The sequence below is a fragment of the Botrytis cinerea genome, chromosome 8 (assembly GCF_000143535.2).
Source record: "Botrytis cinerea B05.10 chromosome 8, complete sequence".
NCBI lineage: Eukaryota > Fungi > Ascomycota > Leotiomycetes > Helotiales > Sclerotiniaceae > Botrytis > Botrytis cinerea.
Genome location: NC_037317.1, coordinates 1,798,039 through 1,818,789, shown reverse-complemented (window position 1 = coordinate 1,818,789; position 20,751 = coordinate 1,798,039). Strand labels below are relative to the sequence as shown.

The window sequence follows — 20,751 nt, the reverse complement described above, 5'->3', positions numbered from 1 at the left end:
CTGACAAAATCCAATTCATGTTCATGTCAGCAAACGTTTCTTAGCAAATCATATACGAAAATTGCAACACACAACCTGGGATTTCTTCAACGTCGTGAGCCTCGACGGATCGATTCCTTGGAGCCGATTACATATACCTAGAAAACTAGTTCGTGCTATCCAATTCCAGTTGGTAACGAAAGAGCCTTGGCCTTGGGCTTGGATTTGGAGTGTCGGATTATCCAGAAGTATTGGAACATTATTTACATACATATACATACATACATACATACAATACAAGCATTAGAAATATAAAAATCATGCCCCTCACCCTCTCCACGCCACTACGTCCGACATCCCTCCGAAACATCAACCTACTTCTCCGAACCGCTCCTCGATACGTCCAGAACCAATTCCGAAGTCAATCCACCACTCCCAATCATTCCCATTCCTCATCCTCCGTCAATCCCAACGAAGTCTCGCATTTCAATGCCCTCGCATCAACATGGTGGGATCCACACGGCTCTTCGCGCTTATTGCATCTGATGAATCCGCTCCGTCATGATTTCATTCGCACATGCCATGCTTCGCAGCCCATCCCCCCCGCCTCCTCGGGGTTGAAATATCTCGACATCGGCTGTGGCGGCGGGATCTTCGCCGAAAGTGCTGCGCGGATGGGAAATTCCGGGAGCGTCACGGCGATTGATCCTTCGCCCGTCGTGTTGAATGTGGCAAAGGCGCATGCGCGCAAAGATCCGGGGCTGCAGGGCAAATTAACGTATTTGAATACGTCGATTGAGGGATTGGCGAGGCCGACATCGAGGGAGGAGCAATATGATGTGCTTTCGCTGTTTGAGGTTATTGAACATATTACGTATCCGTCTGAGTTTTTGGATAAGTGTACGCCGTTTGTGAAGCCGGGGGGGTGGATTATTATGAGTACGATGGCGAGGACGTGGACGAGTTGGCTGACGACGAAGGTGGTGGCGGAGGATGTTATGGGGATTGTACCGAGGGGGACGCATGATTGGAATCAGTATATCAATGAGGAGGAGTTGAGAGGACATTTTTTGAGGGAGAGGGGATGGAATAGTCCGATTGTTAGGGGAGTGGTTTATGTGCCGGGGTTGGGGTGGAAGGTTGTGCCTGGGAGTGAGAAGGTGGGGAATTATTTCTTTGGGATTAGAAGGGATGAGGTTACGCAGGTGTGAGGTTGCGTTTGGGAAATGGACTGGGAGGGAAAAGATGCTTTGTATTCGTTGAGGTGTTGATATCCTGAGGGATTCTACAGAAGTGATGACAGTACCGATGAGTGGTTACTCGTCAAGAAACTGAAGCCGCTCGTTGATACCTGGAACGGGTTCATAATAGATGGCGACGAAGGGATTTGTATCTATGATCCACGGTGTTTGAGCTTTTGCACTGCAGGCGCAACATCATTCGCATAATGTTGTGGATATTGGCATCAAATACGATCCATTACCTAGGTACTTGGTACGATATCATAAAAGCGCATCCTTCGAGGAATGTCACAAAACATATAGCCAATCTGGCTTTGCAAGATATATAACTATTGAAACGCCTACAACTTATGAGTCATTCTTGTGAGAAAATGTAATAGTAATCATAGTAAATAATAGTGTTTCACGCTGAAAGTCTACATCATCTAGAAAACACAAGTATCATAAATAGCTACCTAGGTAAATATAGTCCATGTTACTCCTCTCTCTCCCCCATTCCATGCTCAACTGCAAGTATCCAGAACATACTATATATATATATTTGTCTATCATCCCGAATTCCATATTTTCCCGTGACATTTCTTCAGCTTCAAGTGCATAATGCTCGACAACCTTCGGACGACAAGTAGGAGGTGACTTTTTGAAAAGTTTTTGTTGCATATCTATAAATCTATATAGCGATACATATACTTGCTAGCTCGTTGCTAGCGTGTTTCATTCGAAATTAAATTTCTACTGGTAAAAGTGGTCGAAGAAATGGAAATGAAAAGATGCATACCTATTTCAGATGTGCAACACAATATGTGAGAAGAGGCTAGTCAGTTATCATGTGAAGTTACTTCGTGAGCATCGTGATGTGAAATAGTGAATTGTGAGGGCGGGCGAGTTTTGTTGCATATCTGTAGGTGTATATAGTGGCTAGCTTGGTATTGTATTGCTAGCGGTGTTCGGTTCGGGGGTTGGGGGTGGTTCGTGTCTATGAGATTTGCAACGAAACTTATTATTAATGGTGAGGGTAGTCGGGGTGTCCTCTGGAAGTTTTCGGTATGCTTTAAGGGCGAATTGGGGAGTGAATGGATGGAATTTTGTCGTTTTGTTGCAGGTCTGTGAATTTAGTGTTGCTACTATATGGCTAGCTTGAGCTTTGGAGTTGCTAGGGAACGCTTCGTGAGGTTGTCTGGATTTACTAGTGAGGAGTGATTTATCTCAGTCTAGTGAGCTTTCATCTGGATTTGGTTGGGTGAGATCTATCGCTTGAAATGGCGAATGTGTAAAGTGAGATTGTTTTGTTGCATATCTGGATTTTCTAAACAGCAGCCAGCGTGGTATCGATTCGCTTTTATGAGGAGTCTACATGTCTATCTATCAATGGGAGGCAATGCTCTTTAGATAGTCGGTCGCTTTGAAGAACCGACCATCAAGACATGCAACAAAATCGGGCAACGTCTTTTTGAGTGCTCTAGTCATCAGTAGCTTCAGAATTAATATTCAATTGACTCTAGGTACGTGGACCAGACCACTACACGAAGTACACAGGATTCTGCAGGCGTGCAACAAAACTTTCGAAAGTCTAACGTATTCTCATCTGGGATCTGTAAGATGAAATGGAAGTAAATTGTAGAGAGTGAATGAAAGATAGATTACTGAAGATCTGGAAGGGTACACGAGAGGCCTCTAGTTGTAAGGTGAGAATCTTGCTGGACATATTGTGATTACTATGTTGTGATAGTGTGAAAGGTTTACGCCTTTTGGAGAATTGATGAATCCGCATGTTTCATTACTGGATATGAAATCTGGAATGGAGAGTGGCATAGAAAGTTGATGGGAAAAGAAGAAGTGATTAGGAGGTGCAATTCTGAAATTAAAATAGGCCAGTCATTGACAAATCGTTGAAACTTATCTCATGTCGTCGATGTGGCTTCCTAGATCTCGTGCATGCCAGAGCCAGGACATGAACAACAAGGAAAAAGGCTTCATTGCCACTAGCTTCAACGATGAAGCTCTTGAAATGAATTAGGCGCCTCCTAATAATAGCACAGGATCAAAAGTGATCATCATGGGTCTTGACCTCTCACTAGCTACACTTATAGGAGGGCAAGGTGACTCCAGGATATGTTAAGCCTGAGATACCAATCCTCAAAGCTTGTCGAAGTATCTTGGACTACAATCTTCTGATCAAAGCCGTAGTCATCATCGTACATGAACAGTAATAAGGTAGCCAATACATCCGAAGTATCAGAGAAGAGTTGAAAACGACGATTTCAAACATACCCGGATTCGGCAATTTAAATGGCAAAGAGGGATCATGACCTCGATAATGAAGATGGAAGCTTAGCTTATGGTAATTTGAATACACTAGCATTCATAGAAGACACCATACTTTTTGTCTTCGTCAAATAGAATGACAATATATCAGCCAACTGCACCTCAAATAATAAACATTTTATTAAAGCCTCAGGCAATAATGCCTCACCCTCCTCGATCTCTTAATTCTGATCCGCAAGTGCACGGCCCAGCCTCGCGCAAAATAATTCCCCAGACGCGACTCCCCATCGCAATCAATCCATCAAGCTTTCCCCCTCCTTTCAGCTATAAAATTATAATTCAACAACAATGCCCTCACCATCCCCCTCGCCTGTCCCCCGCGGTCGCTCCCGTGTACGTTCCCATTCACGAACTCCAGATTCCAGCGCATCACGCTATACTCGGTCGCGCAGCCGTTCTCCACGCCGTTCAATTTCGCCTCGTTCTCGATCTAGATCTGGGGGTAGAAGTAGGAGTCGTAGCTTGCCAAGCGCAGTTGGTGCTGGTAGAAGTGGAGGCGCGAGATATAGGAGTGAAAGTCGAGGAAGAAGTTTAAGTCCTAGGGGACGGAGTAGAACTCGAAGTAGAAGCCGAGGGAGAAGTGAGAGTGCTGGATCTGTAGCTGCGCCGAAGAGTACCAAGGTTTGTTTGCTCGTTTTTATTTCTTCCCTCAAGCAGGGAGATGCCTACCAATCATTGCGATTGTTGAAAACTAGAGTTTGTATTTGCAAATACTGATAATCAATTCTGCTTACAGGTTGTGATTGAGAAACTTACAAAAAATGTTACCGAAGATCATCTTCGTGAGATATTTGGAAGTTTTGGCGAAATCAAAGATCTAGATGTGCCAATGAACAGAAGTTGTAAGTTGCACATACCCTTCTCTGCATATCATCTCATCCTCATACCCTACCATCTTAATGTATAAATTACAACGAATATGTCAGCTAACATTTTGTTGAAAGTCAACACCAACCGTGGTACAGCTTATATTCTTTACGTCTCTCCATCGTCCGCCGAATCTGCGATAGCTCATATGCACGAATCACAACTCGATGGCGCCGTTATAAATGTATCAATCGTCTTACCTCGCCGCAAATTTAGCCCACAACCACCGATGGCCCGTCGGGGAGTCAATATCGATCCTAGAATTCCAATTGGTAGTAGAAATTCTCGTGGTGGCTTTGACTCTAGAGGTGCTGGAGGTGGGATGGGAGGAGGCGGAAGAATGATGGAGAGGGAAAGAGATAGAGGTGGTGATACATATAGACCTGGCGAGAGAAATCGTGACAGGTCAAGAAGCCCCAGAAGACATAGGACGAGAAGTCGAAGTTTAAGTAGTCGATCACGATCAAGATCCCCAAGGAGGGATAGAGGGAGGGATAGGAGAGATAGTTTTGGAGGTCGCGGAGGTAGAGGTGGAAGGGATAGAGATGGAAGCAGGGATGGAAGAAGAAAGAGAAGTCCTAGTTATAGTAGCTACAGTAGCTACGATGATCGAAGTCGAAGTCCAAGTCGAGTTCGAGGTGGAGGTGGAAGGGGAAGACGTTAAGAATAAGATCAAGATGAAGTTGGGTCTTCAAATTATTGCATCAACCGGGAGGAATTTACGCACCGACAGTTGACCGAAATTTTGCTAAAGGTTAATGGAGAGCTGAGACGAACTGGGAGCAAAAATGTACAAAAGATTTTCTTTCTATCAGCTGGGCTACTATTGTAGTGTAGGTATGGAGCGAAGGAGTTTGGGATTTCGAGATGAAAATGGATTAGCTAGCAAAACGAACAGAATTTATAATGAAAACATAAAGCTTATTCTAGAGGGTAACAAGCGTTACTACTCTTGTTTATATCTGTCATATCATTTTACATAATGTCCTATAAGACAATATCGTCTTTTAATCTTCAGCTAAGAAGGTTCAATGTATGATCACCCACCCATGACATATATCTTAATGAAGATTCACTCCTCTTTCGGCATCATAAGCTAAAACAATGGCCAAGACGAGCCGAATTCATAAGAGCTACGAAGTAAAAGCTTTAGTGTCCAGACTTCCAACATATCTCTCCGTACTAGCCAATCAATTGATCGGTTGTTCGGAATCAGTGCAGAATACACCTCTCCTCAACCCGTCGGTTTTTCATTACAAGTTGCTTGGTGGTTCACGAGTAGCATAGTATAGCCGAATCAAGTATTATGAATTACTATATACCAGTGAATATGCTCCCCAGCCTTTGGGCTCTCTTACATCCTTACCTCTATCAACAGAGGTTTTAGATTCCGATTCACATAGTATGGTGTAAAGTAATGATTCTATTCCTTTGTATTCCGACGACTAATTATTCATGGCTATATCAACGTGTCATCCATATATTTCCATCATGACAAACGATGACTCCGAAGTCGCAGAGCTGTCTGGTGCTCCCACTACCCAGATCTCGATACGATACTCTTCAGTTGACCTCATCAAATCACCCACTGAGAAACTCGGGACATCAAATAAGACGATGTCTTTACCTGTCGAGATTGTGCTATTGATTCTCGAAATGGCTGTTGAATTGGAGCCACGGATGATTCGCCTCGGGTGTCATCACAACAAATCCCTCAAAATCATTATCTTGAGCAACAGCCCTGCCCAGTTTTACGTTACCTGGGAATTGAGAGAAATGCTTTTGACCTCCAAATCTCTGATCTCAAAGTTACTGATACCTAGAGAAGAAGTTATCCTCACTTATGAGCCATACTTTCGGCTTCCAAAATCAAACTTCAGTGCTGGGATTGATACCTTGCATATCAGCACACAACTCTATACCATGCTCAGAACGGAGGTTCCCTGGAGGCATAATTTTCGACAAATGTTTGAGCATGTTAAATACCTGGCTCTCGACCATACTCCAACCAATCAAAGTATATTTCTGAGACGCTTACGCTTAGATTTTCCCAGGCTGCAAGAATGTTCTATACGGTTTGATACCGCCGATACAAGTCAAAACCTCACAGATCATGCTATAGATCGATGGGTCGAAATTTATAGGAAGCTTGCGCACGAGCTTGAATATACGTTGGAGGTTGAGCTTGATGGGAGGATGATTACTCATGGCGTCATACTATACTTTGAGCGCAAGAGGTTCCCTTTTGGGGTCGCCTCTGCTGGGGGCTTATCATTTCTGAGAAATGGGAATCGTATGTCACGGGAGCGGATTCCGCCTGTCGAATCGAAGCACCGGCGCTTGTCATGTCAGAGTGGTCTGGATACTAGGGCGCGCCATTCCTGTTTTCATGTCGAAGGGTGGGATAGAATGGATGGACGATAGTTTCTGGTGAGGAATGAGGGAAGATTCGATGGTAGATAATGGTTGCCGGTGTTTTTAGAAGTCTTAGATCATATATATCGAAGGAAATGAGCTTCTTGGAAAGAACCACTCTTCTCACTTTGCTCAATTTTCAAGGGCTTTTAGTGCATGGGTTGATTACAATTTTGATGGTCAAGACTCAAGAGGCTTGCGTATTCTAATTCACATTTGTATGTGCATCCTCGTCATACTCGTATGCTCTTGTTCACATTTACATGTCTGTATCTACATCGAATACTCATCTCATATTCTCTGCTACATAAGCTCTCATAATCACATTTTCTGATCTCCTTCTAAACTCAAACCTTCCATGTCCTACCTACAGATTATTCAAACACATCATTATGGAAGCCAAGATTCCTTTCACTATCCATCATCCAACAAACCTTGACACTGAAGCCACCCACTCTTCTTTGCATCCCAAATCTCCCACAACCTTCTTCTCAACATTAAACTCTCATTCACCCACGATATTCCCATATTTCACCCATGTACCATTAAAACTCGAACTAGACATCCTAGACCTCAATTTCACCTCCTCCTCATCTCGGACATCTCCCCTCCCCCCCTTTCGAGAAAAATACCTTAAAAACAGATCTTTCCTCCGCAACACCAAATCTCCTATTCCCATTCCCATTCCCATTCTCCAACGAGGAATCTCTCAGCCCAGCCCATCTAATAAAAATCCCACAACACCCGAAGAATAAACTTGGATCTGAAAAATCCGGATGTGGATGGAGATGTTCGTAGGTGCAAATAGAGAAGATCCAGGAACGAGAAATTGACAGCTATGCGCTGGATCTACAACCTCCTGGATATGAAAGCGGAGATGGGGAAGGAGTTGCCGTGCTCGACTACGGGGACGGGTGTGGATTGGAATGCGATTGGCGCGATGCGTGTGAGGAGTGCGGGGTTGTTGTGGGCGCGGTGTTATGAGTAGGGGGCGGAGGGGGGAGGATATGTAATATGTATGTGTACGCTAGATGTGGATTAGAGGATTAGAGGATTTATAATGTATTTACTATTTGCTATGTGTGAGTTTTTTTTTTTTTTTTTTTTCGCCTATAGGGGGGATAATTGGAGGAGAGGAGATTGCTTGGATGAGGGGGAGGGAGAGGAGTATAACTATACCTAGGTAGACTGTAGACTGTAGATTACAGATTATAGATTGTAGACTATAAAGTGTAGAAATCCGTTTAACTAGAGGATTCCACAAGATAGATACTTACTATCTCAATTTCCGCGATCTCATCTCACCCAGGCATGTGCGCAGTAAAGTGTAGTTATTTATCTATTATTCAGGGCAATAAACAAAGGTGATATTCGCTACCTAGAACCATATCCTAAACCCCAATCCCCGAAGCCAATCATGTTGATATCAAACTCTTTTCTCACTTATGAAATGACTTGACCTTCTCCATTTCATCCCAGCTACCCATGAAGATACCGGATCGGTCGTGGATACTCTCGGGTACTACTTCCATCATTCTGTCCATCGTGCTGTTCAAGGCTTGGCCGCCGGCTGGAGATATTGTGTTAGTATTCTGTATAGAATGGAATTCGAGAAATGCAGGGAGGGGGGAGAGGAAACTTACCATTTTCGAAAACCATAGCCATAGGTGCACATTCATACAAAATTCTCAGTTTACCCTTGGGGCTCTTTTTGTCCGCGGGGTAGGCGAAAACACCTCCATATAGCAATGTTCTATAAGCATCTGCCACCATACTTCCGATATATCTTGCGCTATAAGGTTTTCCGCCCTCGCCCTCAGGGTACTTTAATGAGTTAAAGTAGTTTTTGGTGGTATCTTCCCAGTAAAGAGAATTTCCCTCATTAACCGAGTAGATGGATCTCTTCTTGGGCAATTTCATATCGGGATGGGTGAGGATGAATTCTCCCAACGCATTGTCCATTGTGAAACCATTGACACCACCTCCCTTCATTGTAATAACTAATTGGGCCGAGGCACCGTACATGGTGAAACCTGCGGCGATGAGTTCGGTTCCGGGCTTGAGGAGATCTTCCTTGGTTCCTGTCGAGCCTTCTGCGAGTTTGTGGATGCCGAAGATTGTGCCGACCGATACACCAGCGTCGAGATTGGAGGATCCGTCGATGGGGTCGCATGCGACGGCGTAGCGGGCACCTTTAGCTTCGGGGAAGAAGATGGCTTCTTCTTCCTCTTCGGAAACTAAAACGGCGCATTTTCCGGAGGATTTCATGGCGGCGATAAAGAGGTCATTGCCAATTACGTCGAGTTTCTTTTGGTCATCTCCAGTGATATTGCTGGATCCTGCGAGACCGGTCAAGTTGATGAGGGATGCGCGACGGATATAGTATGCTATCGATTTGAAGGAAAATTGGAGGGCATGGCAAAGAAGTCTGGCTCTTGTTAGTTTTCTGGAGTTTTTAAAACGTTGAATCATGTAGATGGCATACGTGAAATCTCCAGTTGCTTCCTTAACTTTTGTTTGTTCTTCGGTGAGGAATCTAGTAAGAGTGATAATATCTGTGTTGATATGCTCTGTTGAGCCTTGGTCGCCGCCGTGAGACATTTTGAGATTATTGAGTAATAGTAGTCTTTTTGAATTGTTTGATTGTGCAAATAAATGGAAGAGAGTTGTCGAAGGGAGTATCAAAGTACGAGCTGTTGTTATAAATACTGGACCTCGGGTCTACACGGGAATGGATTCCGGAAGCAGTATTCGATAATTAAGAGAGAACGAGCACGCCGATGGAGAGTGTTGCAAACGTGGGGAAGAGGAGGAGGAAGCAAGAGGAAGAAAGGAAGAACGAAAGGGGAGGGAAGGGAAGGAAAAGGGGCAATAAGTACTTTTTCCCTATCTATTCTTCTGATATCATACACGCCTACCTTTCTTTACCTTGTGATTACTCCTGGCATGGGAACTGGATCGTCGAGTTGCATGCTCCATTGTATTTCCAAGCTGTGAGGGAAGAAAGATTGGAGCTGGACGATCTGCCCTCTCCAACATGACTCTCTCTCCCACACCGAGCCACGATGCTAGACACTGCTGGGATCAGAGAATCCCACAATTCCACAATACTGTTTCTTGTCTACCTAGGTGCTGCTATTCTACGCTCTCTCCGTCTTTCATCACACCCTTCAGTCCCACCCCACCCCACGAGCCCCGCACTCAGGTCCCGTGTGGCATTTGCTTGGTTGGCTGCTTTGGGCGTTCCATGCCCCGCGCTAAAAGGATCGGAGGAATGGGGGCCGGAAGAGCAGAATGGTCATTAGACACGGGAAACGTAATGCCGGTATGCGGATTTGTTGGGCGAGCGGCGTGCGGACGTATCTGCCTCGCAGGAATATAGGAGCATTGGGCAAGAGAAAGGAGAGAAATGATTTTCCGGTGGGATGAGATGAAAAGGTCTCGCCCTTGGCCATGTATGGTGTGTCGGTAATGGGTATGCATGCATCTACCACGTACAGCAAACAATACGGCCATCACAGATTCCAACATTTGGCAACTTATAAATCCGCCGGTATTACCCAGGTACAAAGATTGGTCTGGAATGATTTTACGAAGTGCTTGATAGAACTACACGGGCAAAACCGGGCTTCGGACGGATATGCCATCTGTCTTTCCGTTCGCAAGAATGTTTTTCCATTACGCATCTGAAGGCAGGAGAATATATATACCTGGGTGTATATACCCAGTAGGTAGGTACCAGAACCCATCTACCTAGACCTAGACCTAGACCCAGGGAACCATCCATCGACCAATCGTGGATTGGATCGTTTTCGTGGACGTTGGTGACATGAGACGAGATGAGAACGTGTCTGACGGAGCAACGACGACGCAGTACACTGCGCTTTTCGGCGTTAGATGCGAAAGTTCGGTGAGAGCAGACAAAACAAAACAATCACCGAATTGGATAATCATACCACGTGATTTGGAAAGAATCATCGACTCGGTGTGGTGGAGATTTTGTTAGAGCCTCAGGTTCAAAAGGATAATGAACTATGCGCCTCAGGTTTCATCAAAACCTGCGCTAAACTTTTCAAGCTAGTCTTTAGCGCGCGAATGAAATTTTTTAAGCTACAAAACTCTGCGTCTTCTTCAATCTACACAAATTATTTTCTTCAATCCAACAACAACCACCTCTGCATCATGCAGTATGGATTTGGATTGAATTGATACGACTCAGTTCAATCCAATCCATTTCATCATTAATGGTAAGCGCATCTACATCTTCTTCCCTTTCCCTTCACTATGTGATGACAAAACAACAACCGCAAACTAGAGTCTTTGATCCTACGGGAAATGAAACTTTTGTAACACGTCAGTCTGATATTGGATCACGATTTTACCCATCTGAGCAATTTCCTGACCGAATCATTGCTAACAATTGAGATAGATGTCAATTGAATAACTATGCTATTCGCAATTGCCACAACAATCCTCTGGATTTCAACTTGGCTCATCACATCAATTGTAAGCTCCCCTCATATTTTCATACGGTTTCCCCTCCCCCCACCCCACATACAATTTGTGATGATGATCAGTTTATGCTTTTGCATGCTGGAAATTACCGACTGAAGTCCTCGGGCTTTTGACGACAAAAAAGGCTGTTACTGAGCAAATTTTCCAATTAAATTCAATTTGATAATTCTTTTTTTCTTGAATTGATGCTAATTATATTCTAAGATTAGATGAGCCTTCCAGTAAAGAGGTACGGTACACATCTCTTCACTTTCAATATCTCGCGACTGCATAAAATGATGAATGGCACTGGGCTCCGACAGTTCCAAAATGGTTCTGGTCTTGATGGATATGCCATTTTGCGGCAGGCCTAGAAAACCTCGCCCACTGATTTCAGTCACATTATCAGCATCTGCTGCACACATGTTTGATATATGGTTTCTGATTTTGGAAACAGATTTTGGTAATCCTTTGGGTACCTATTTAATGTTCCAGGTCTTGATTGACTCTGGTCACCACCACCTCCATGAGGGCTGTAGCATAAGGTAAATAGATAATTTTTCTTGAATTTCACACTTTTTATGATGAGCATTTTTAGATGACGAGTCTGATTGGAGTTTTCCATGTTGACAACATCAAAATTATACCATTCATGCCTTCTGAATTTTGACAAAAAGAATTTACTTATTGTTGATTCTATCAAGGCATGTGCTAACGTTAAACTGTTAGGATTTTGAATTGCTACAACCCTCTTGATAGTCAATTTTACGGTATCAACTTGTTTTGGTAAGAATTTTCTCTTCTCTTTTTTTCTTTCTCGACAGCCCTCGAGCATTCTGATGACATCGATCGACAATGACAAGCATATGTCCAAGCCTCGGCTGTGACGAGCCTATCTTAACTGAATGTGCTCATGCTATATTACATACTGTTTATATCAATTCGTAGCCATTGCTAACGGCTATTGTTTAGTTTCTTGGATTCAATGTCCTGTCAATTCAGGTTGACATCGTCTCGCATCATGTTGCATGGTGCCGTTTGACCTTGGGTTCACATTTATGGTATGTTGTTACACTTTCTTTCGCACAATTCCACCATCCTCACTCCTAACATGATGATTAATTTATCACGACGGTCGACATATCCACACGTTGGTAATTGATGAAACTGCCTATGACTAGGCTTTTGATCTGACATTTCATTTTTCTCTACACTTCTTCACAATTGTTTCATGATAGAATCATCACTAACAATTTGAAGATATAGAAAACTTTCATACTTGAGTGTAGCTCATTCATTCCCGTTCACACGGATACTTATTTTCATTGCGATATGTGGCTTGCCATGTACGTGAAGAAGATATATGCATCATCAGAATAAGAATCAAATTGATTGCTTTCGTTGTCAAGCACATTATCTTCTGTTCAGACACATACAAAGGAGCCGGCCAAGCTTCAAGATCTATTAGATTGGCACAAAATGTTTATTCGAGCGAGTATGATTTGCTTCTTTATGTATATTACTGGACCAATATTCGTTCCATCTGATTCATAATCCATTCCCAACCCAAAGTATAACCTGATACCGTTACTCATTTCGTTATTTGTGACCAATTCCCGCTCCAAACATCAAGATATCCCATACCAACCATCCGCCCAAAGCATGTAAACGTGAAAGTAAAAGTAAAACCAAACCACCCAAAGCCCTTGAGACCTCCCGACGCACTCCTTGGTATCATTTGCCTTGCCGTCGCCATAAAAGGACTCACGCCATCCCCATCCCCCTGAATCATCTGTAATATCATCTTCAACCAACTAATGCAAAACCTGTCCATCACTCGGGAACGCATTGTCCAGCGCCATGTAATCGAGCAAATCCATACCGCCCACATTAACACCATCCGCCGTCTGCGTGATATTTACCTGACTATTGAGATCTTGATAGAAGGCAGATCCGGGTGGTAAATACCACATTTCATCGCTACTATTGTTGTTACCCCAATCATTGCTAGAGCCTGATATGCCGAAAATGGAATTGATGGAGTCACTGTTGAAGTTTGGACCGCTGTGCGCTGCAGGGTAATGGCTGCCGGCGTAGAAATCTCCTTGATTGAGATCATAGGGTGTGGCGGAGAGATTGAGGTCTGTGAGTTGCAGTGGTTAGAGTAAGGATTTGGGAAGGGTGTTGCTTATTTGAACTTACCTGGACCATTCGCATGGTAATTGGGCATGCCATCGTTCCAATCTCGAACCGGATCAGTCGGGTCACGTCTCAGTTTATTCGGATCTGCGTCGTGAGGTGGTGCCGGAGTACGACTTCTACTTCCAGGTTCCCCTGAGAGGGGAGGTGCTTCGGGGGCGCTGATGAAGCGACTACGCAAACGCTTGGTCAATGTTTCCAACAATTCTGCAAAGCGAATGCCGAGATGGACATCATCGACTACACAAGTACGAAGTGCATTGACCGCAGAATCCATGAGGCTAATGCTGATTTCAACATCGTGTTTAGATGCCCCTAATGCGAAAGTTTTCAACAAAAACATGGCCCCACTTATAATCCGGAAATATGTTCGAACAGGAGCATGCTTCAGGTAATCGTTTGGTAGAAGTCCCTCTACGACGGTTCGTAATAGGTTGCGACATCCCTCGACAACTTCCCTTACATATCCCTGATCAGTTGCTCCAAAACCACCGAGCCTTGCTAATGGTAGCTTTCCGAAGTAATTCTGTGTTTCTGGGGACATGGCACTCCCTGACGGTAAACCCAAATCATTGGAGGTGTTTGTTCGATTGGTTGCATTGCTTGTGCATCTTTCAACAACAGCCTGCAGAGAGAGAGAATTTATGTATATTCTGACATACTCGTACTCTATAGTCAGAATATGTCGAATGTACAGAGGCAATCCAAATCTGTCGAATTCTCGTTTCCATGAACTTAACATTGGTTGGAAATCCTTCAAGAGATCTGTGTAGCTACCGTCTTGGATGATTTTGGTCGTATATTGTCTAGATCTAAAGATCTTTTCATTGCCCATGCGCATGGCATTGCTAATTCCGGCCCAGCAATGAATAATCTGATCATCCAATTCTAAATCGGGAATGTAATTAAAATTTGTAACACTGGTTGTATTGGTTTCGGGGGTTTTACCGTCAATCGATAACCTACGTTTTCGTGGAGCAAATGCAGGATCGGTTTTTCGCAGGTGTTCAGGGACCATATTGGTCCAACCTAAACGTCCAGCTAATTGCGTGACATAGATTAACACCAGTCGTTTAATTCTCGCGGCCCTTATTCGATATGACTCTTCGTTATATTCCGGACGTGTCATCTCCCCACCGTCAGCCAAAGACTCATCAATATCATCAAAAACGCCTAGTTCGTAGCCGAGGCCCATAGCGGTACTCAACAACATCCAGCACATTCGATCACTTCTCCAAGCAGGTTCCAACCAACCTTCAATTCTCCGTCCACCAACACCGCCAGGTAGATGATGTTTGCCTTCTTCATCAGTGGTAAAAGTGTCTTCCTTGCCAGGAACTGGTAACATGAGTTCATCAGTTGCTTCTGCAGGAGGAAAGTGAAGAGCACGAGGGTGCCACTCCGTCAAGATCATTAGACTTTCAATTGTACCGAGAGTACGAAGACTGCCTTTCCGAAGTCCTCTCCATGGTGCAGTGCTCGATGTGAGAGAAGCCTCCGCGCCCGAACCACAAAATCCACCACCGAATGCTTCTTGGCCCCAGAGACATCTCTCGATCATGCCTCTCAAATAAGTCCAAAGCTGTTCATGAATCGCGTACGATCTGGAATGTCCTCCAGCTCCAGACATTTCCATGTACCGACTTGAAATTGTCAATAATGTCACTGTGAGAATTGGTTCTTCAACTAGAAGCATAGGATGAGTGTAGGGTTCTTTAAAAGTAGGGGGAGAGATGGGTGTTAATGGGGACAAGAATTCGTAATAGCTGATTCAATCATTAGTCTGGTGTCAAGCTAGAGAAAAGGGAAAGCTTACTATGTGATATATTGAATAGCTTCCGCTGCGGTGAACCATCCCGCGCGAACAAATCTAAATCTTGACCAAGCTTTGATTGCATCCTGGTATCCCAGATCATGATCTTTTTCTAATGGAATGGTATCGCCAGTTGACAACGTAGGATCGATGGTAGATTCCGTATGTGTGGTTGTGTGTCGCATATGGCTTATAGGAAATGAGGTATGTTGAGTTGCAGGGCCTTGATAGCTCTGAGAAGCAGATTGTGCTCTGTGTCCAATTCTTGGAGATTCTTGGCTATTACTATCTAGTCGTGCTCTTTTGTGACCTGGACTGTAGAAGAAATCAGTACAGCTTTTCATGACAATGATGTGTCCTTGTAGATCTAGCCAATTGCAAAACACCGGACACATTTTCTCTCATTGAAACTGTACACAACAAGTGCAGCATTATGCGAAATAGCAATTGGGATATGAATTGCTCCAGATGAAAGAATTCAACATACCTATCAGTAGCAGCCTTGTACAGAAGATCCAAAGCATCATGGGGGCCATAAACCTCCTGTCTCATAACTTCTTGCGCTTCTGGATTCTCTACGTTCTGATCTCTTTCTTCTTGCTGTCGCGATTCTGATTGAGGTCTTCGCAGAGGCTGGGTTCTTCCAATAGAGCCACCTGGTGTGAGGGGAGGTCCAGGATCCATGCGCGCACTATCAGCAAAGGCGTTGCTTGTCGATCGAGCAGAAGGGGGAGCTCCCATAGAGTTTTGTCTGAAGGCTGCGGGGGGAGAGCCAGAAACCATTTTTCGACCATTGCGCGTCACATAGTCATCGGCATATTCATCTTCCACACTATTTTCTCTACTGCCATCCGCCTTCCTCTTTCTTCTCGTGGCTGAAAAGAAACATTCTTTGCTTTCGCGTCGGCATCGTACGCATGGTGGATCACTCGGATTATCGACACTTCCCAAATCACATCTCACTTTGCGACGACGGCTGCAATTGCAATTAGCGTTGAGATGAGACATTCAGACAAGACACATTACCATGGAATGCAAGCTTGGTAAATTCGTTTATGATTTCCTCCTACTAAAATGTCAGTTTAACATGTACGATGGCATTGTGCGACCATGGCTAATTCAAGAGAACGACTCCAGGACTCTCCACTCTCCACTAACCATGCTGCAGCTTGGATTGCTGCTGACCAGTAGAAGGTGTGCCATTAGTATCCGGCTCACTCTGTTTCTCCTGCTGTGTAAAATTGGTCGTCGGCGCCGACATGATAATAGCAAAAAGAGTAAGCTTAGTTGTGTAAATGATCGAAGCTCTTTCGCTTTCCTACGGTTTAGGCTTTGCGATATGTTTCCCGAGAGATAAGAATGTCACAACCCGAGTGATTGACCGACAGACCGACAGCAAGGAACTTTTTTTTTCGGTTTCAGCCAGCCTACTCTATGCTTTGTACTTAGATAAGATAGATTAAAAAAGGAGGGGCAGTTCTCAATGGGTTCTTTTGATCCCTTTTGATATCCGAGTAGAATGAAATATTAACAAATCATTGGAGGTAAAATGGAGAAGAAGTTTGAATTCCGATTCGGAGCAGGTTGTTATTAAAAGTTCTAACAATGTTTCAATTATCCTCTTGACCTCCTGCCTTGGATAGGGTAGATTTACATACAAAAATGTATTTTTGTCTAACTCGTTTGGGTGAAGTTGCATACCCGAGGCTACTACATATATTATTTATTAATGTACTGTACAAGGACTATCAACTCAGGCTGTTTGATAAATTGTGAATCTCGTTGATGCCGACCATACAGACAGATGGACGATACAGATGGACACTCAAATGGACAATACATATGCTATCTATCCAGGCGCAGGAATAGGGATCTAGCCATACTGTCCCTATCCAGGTAATAGATATTACATGTACAGTATTCTATTTTAGATCCCCAGTACCTAGGGTTTCAAGGTTGTATATCATATTCCTCTAGGTAACTGTTATTCACACTGTGCTTGATTAGAAATCCTTCTCTCTTCAAAATTCATTCATTGGATACATACTCAAAGCAGCTAGTGAAGGAATTCTATTCACCTATATACCTACTCTTTTCGCTCAATGCAATAGATGTTGAGCTATTTTCTACACCCTAGAACTACTAATAATTGTCTAATGAGGGAGAAAGAAGCTTATGTCTATAAGAAGCTAGTGTAGATCTATATACCATCGATTGAGTTTCTAAAACTTTTATCTTCCATGTCTTCTTAGGTTTTGCGCAGGAACGTTGAATGTTTATTTCTTTTGAATGGTATTTCTCCGCAAGAATTAGACCTTTTTGGTCAAAGCAATGATGATGTTGCTAGGGGTGATGACGATAATAGAAATAGCGATGCTAGAGAGAAACCGAAGAAGACAAAGCATGAAATTATGTGGTGTTATGCTATTTCCATTCAAACGTTACTTCGTTCGTCCTATAAATACTCAAGACTAATTCAAATATTCACTATACCTAGATATTCAAACACATTTCTGACATTGACGTATTCATCTTTGGCATGGGAGTGATTAGATGAAGGGGTTTAACCGAGTCTCATTGAATTGGAGACATCCATCTTCACTTTGCACTCAACTAATTGTTAATGGGTCAAAGACCCCAAAGAGTAAATGAACTATCTGGTGTCGGAATAAACAGCTTTTGTCTCTCTATGTCAAGCCTCAATTCTTGTTTATGGCTCTTGGAAGTTCACGGGCTGCTCTTAATGGTCATTCAGCTGATTGTTCAGTTTTGTAAATTTTATGATGAAAGTATCAAATACAAATTCCAAGTGTCTTAGATGCTCATAAAAACGCCTTGGTTATAAAGATAACTTTTATACCAAGCAACCACGGAGTCTTCATTTCTTCGTAGGTGACGTTTCGCTCCCAGCCACTTTACTCCGTTCCTGAACCCAAACATTACAATTCCATCAATCTCATTAAGTTCTAGACTTCATACTTCTCTTCCGCCACCCCAATTACCCCCACCTTTCCAAAAGCCACCTCCCTCTCATTCAAATTAAACACCCCAAACCAATTCCTCAAAAACCCGCTTCCTAATACAATACTTTTCACATCCCCTACCATCTCCTCTTCCATCTCCATAAACAACGATACGCACCTATGACCTCCTATATCCATTCTATCTACTTCCAATGTATATTCATATGCCGTTAAAGGAAATTCGTGCTCCCCGAGATGTAGAGTAATAACGGGTAAGGAATCACGACGGGAACAGGGAATGGAAGGTGGGACATCGTAGCCGCGGAACTCCATTCCGAGATAAGCGTGCAGGGAGGTGACGAGAGATGAAGGGAGGCCGATACCTGGATACGACGTTTCAAGGATGGCGATGTATGGACGGAGGTTGTAAGAGGAGGATGTGCCAGCGATGGTCAGAGATTTGCAGGGAATTTGCCAGCGATCGGTGATAAGATCTGGAAGCATGGTGGAGCGAGTTTGTGGAACGATTGTGTGATTTAGGAGAGGGAGAAGCTTAAGAGGGCCAGTGTATTGTGTGTGGTCTATTGTGCCGAAGGTGAGAAGACCAGGTGCGTCTGGAGTCTGTGGGAGAAGGAGAGTGAAGACCGGTGTTTGAAGGAGTTTCTGGGAACGAAGATTGAGGAATGGATTTGGAATTGAGTGCGCAGAGTGCGTGGATGAAGGAGCTAGTCCAAAGAGCCCATCCCATTCCAAGTTACCCCAGTCCGGATCTGTAAATCGACCTATACTATCGACAGCGCCGAATTGTTGTGAAATAGTTAGACCGGCAAAAGTGATGCTGTCTGAGACTATGCTGCCGAATGCAGAACACCTAGCATAGTCCTCAGCAAAAAGAGTGCCTATCCATGTTTTCGTGTTTGACAAAGAGGGATCGTAAAGTTGATGAGAGTGGCATGTATTCACACAATCAACCGACGGTAGGAACATATCATTATCGGATATGGAGAGAAGAGCTCGTGAACTCTGCGGTGGGCTTCCGACCTCCAGGTCTATAACATATACCAGTTCATTCCAATCCTGTATTTCGATCAGTATCCCCATTCGAAATGAGTGGGTGACCAACTTACCCATTCTGGCACTCCACTTCCGTACCTTGCTCTTGCATCGTCCAGAAACCTACCTTCTCCCAAAGCCGCCAAATATTTATCATCGTTCTCCACACCACCAACTGGGCCTTTTAAACTCTTCTGTTCACCTTCATCATGTCTGACTCGCCGTGACGCCCTTGCTCTCTCTTTTTTGATTGCACTCCTCCTATGACTATTGGTTCTACTCCTCGCAATTATCTCCTCTCTTGCAGCTGCTCTTTTTGCTTGCGCGTACGTTGAGTTTCTTGTTACAGAGTAAATTGGCGCCGAAAAGATTTCCGCTTGGATCAAAGTAGCTGTGCATGCTACACATACCAGTCCCAAGTCAGAAATCTTCATATTGTTTCTCGTCTTGCAATTTGATACCCTAATGCTTCTTTCTTATCTATCCTATTGTGCACTCGCGATTCAAAATTTATATGATAAATGAGTGACGAAGTCAATTTCGTTTTGAGTACTGATGTGTGAATCACTGAGAAATGGGATATTACCAGTATCAACAACGAGTAAATGAATGGATGTCAGGAAGGAAAAGGCCGCTGAATAACAGTTGAAATGAATTGCAGGAAAAGAAAACAATCCAAAGATGCCAAAATCAAATTCTCTGAGGATTATACGAGGCTATATCAACAGATCTTTCCAACTCGATGTGACGTTGGTGATTTCCGTTTTAGCTGCGCCACCCCTGACGTTGAAACTTACATTTTCCTCTTAATACTCACAGCTCATTTGTAGCCACGAAACCCGGCATGTGTCATTGCGGCAGTGGTTTATTTTTAATCTTATTAAGTAGATTATGTTTTATACTACCGGTGCGAGCGTGAATGTATTAGTTGCAAGCAGATTGAAAGATTTGGTTCTAATAGAATGATACGATCAGAAAGAAATGTTTGGCGAAAGAATTCCGGGAGTTCGGGTAAGCGCCTGGGTATTATCCAGGGTTAGATTGGCGCGGTGATATGGCCTGCATTTTAACGCTCTAATATGCGATGTAACTGCCAGGGGAGACGAACACGTGAGAGGTGTGCTCACGTGTTCGATACTGTACTGTGCAGTTACCTATGCTGTATGAGGTTGTAAATGTCTTCTTCGAAAGACGGTTACGAGATACTGCGGTAAGCATCTTGCAACTTGGTCAGTACTTTTTCGAATCTTTTTGCCGACGCGCTGGCTACACATTCCACCAAACTTTCTTCGCCGTAACCACTTGAAAGTAGCGATGGCCAGTTTCCACACCTAGCGAGCCCGCCTCTTCCAATCCAGCAGTGAGTCGTTACAAACTTCGCGTACATACAGAACAAATAAGC

The 20,751-nt window shown here is 43.7% G+C and overlaps 7 protein-coding genes across 9 annotated transcripts; 4 read left to right on the top strand and 3 right to left on the bottom strand.

Moving 5' to 3' along the window:
- The first annotated feature begins 25 nt into the window (after positions 1–25).
- Bccoq3 lies at positions 26–1,693 on the top strand. Its single transcript, XM_024694673.1, has one exon. It carries the CDS (start codon positions 300–302, stop codon positions 1,188–1,190), a length of 891 nt encoding a protein of 296 aa, XP_024550465.1. The 5' UTR covers positions 26–299; the 3' UTR covers positions 1,191–1,693.
- A 1,984-nt stretch (positions 1,694–3,677) lies between these two features.
- Positions 3,678–5,458, top strand: BCIN_08g04750 (hypothetical protein). Its single transcript, XM_024694672.1, has 3 exons — positions 3,678–4,166; positions 4,282–4,387; positions 4,490–5,458. The coding sequence occupies exons 1-3, from the start codon at positions 3,834–3,836 to the stop codon at positions 5,074–5,076; spliced, it is 1,026 nt and encodes a 341-aa protein (XP_024550464.1). The 5' UTR covers positions 3,678–3,833; the 3' UTR covers positions 5,077–5,458.
- Positions 5,459–5,758: 300 nt separating this feature from the next.
- Positions 5,759–7,121, top strand: BCIN_08g04740 (hypothetical protein). The gene has a single exon (XM_024694671.1). It carries the CDS (start codon positions 5,868–5,870, stop codon positions 6,834–6,836), a length of 969 nt encoding a protein of 322 aa, XP_024550463.1. The 5' UTR covers positions 5,759–5,867; the 3' UTR covers positions 6,837–7,121.
- A 1,018-nt stretch (positions 7,122–8,139) lies between these two features.
- Positions 8,140–9,953, bottom strand: Bcfbp1. Its single transcript, XM_001552291.2, has 3 exons — positions 9,313–9,953; positions 8,471–9,255; positions 8,140–8,397 (listed from the first exon to the last, which is right to left on the bottom strand). Exons 1-3 carry the CDS (start codon positions 9,426–9,428, stop codon positions 8,267–8,269), a joined length of 1,032 nt encoding a protein of 343 aa, XP_001552341.1. The 5' UTR covers positions 9,429–9,953; the 3' UTR covers positions 8,140–8,266.
- A 1,051-nt stretch (positions 9,954–11,004) lies between these two features.
- Positions 11,005–12,628, top strand: BCIN_08g04720 (hypothetical protein). 2 transcript variants are annotated; one of them, XM_024694669.1, is made up of 7 exons: positions 11,005–11,074; positions 11,257–11,333; positions 11,547–11,571; positions 11,779–11,866; positions 12,051–12,107; positions 12,294–12,382; positions 12,582–12,622. In XM_024694669.1, the coding sequence occupies exons 4-6, from the start codon at positions 11,808–11,810 to the stop codon at positions 12,361–12,363; spliced, it is 186 nt and encodes a 61-aa protein (XP_024550462.1). In that variant the 5' UTR covers positions 11,005–11,074; positions 11,257–11,333; positions 11,547–11,571; positions 11,779–11,807; the 3' UTR covers positions 12,364–12,382; positions 12,582–12,622. The 2 variants fall into 2 exon arrangements, with proteins under 2 accessions (XP_024550462.1, XP_024550461.1); XM_024694670.1 differs by having other exon boundaries at positions 11,547–11,866; positions 12,582–12,628.
- Positions 12,629–12,685: 57 nt separating this feature from the next.
- Bcaro80 lies at positions 12,686–16,933 on the bottom strand. 2 transcript variants are annotated; one of them, XM_024694668.1, is made up of 7 exons: positions 16,492–16,933; positions 16,360–16,399; positions 15,821–16,309; positions 15,337–15,648; positions 14,469–15,286; positions 13,524–14,408; positions 12,686–13,464 (listed from the first exon to the last, which is right to left on the bottom strand). In XM_024694668.1, the coding sequence occupies exons 1-7, from the start codon at positions 16,592–16,594 to the stop codon at positions 13,136–13,138; spliced, it is 2,976 nt and encodes a 991-aa protein (XP_024550460.1). In that variant the 5' UTR covers positions 16,595–16,933; the 3' UTR covers positions 12,686–13,135. The 2 variants fall into 2 exon arrangements, with proteins under 2 accessions (XP_024550460.1, XP_024550459.1); XM_024694667.1 differs by having other exon boundaries at positions 13,524–15,286.
- Positions 16,934–18,068: 1,135 nt separating this feature from the next.
- On the bottom strand, positions 18,069–20,090 carry BCIN_08g04700 (hypothetical protein). Its single transcript, XM_001552287.2, has 2 exons — positions 19,424–20,090; positions 18,069–19,373 (listed from the first exon to the last, which is right to left on the bottom strand). Exons 1-2 carry the CDS (start codon positions 19,781–19,783, stop codon positions 18,300–18,302), a joined length of 1,434 nt encoding a protein of 477 aa, XP_001552337.2. The 5' UTR covers positions 19,784–20,090; the 3' UTR covers positions 18,069–18,299.
- Positions 20,091–20,751: the final 661 nt, after the last annotated feature.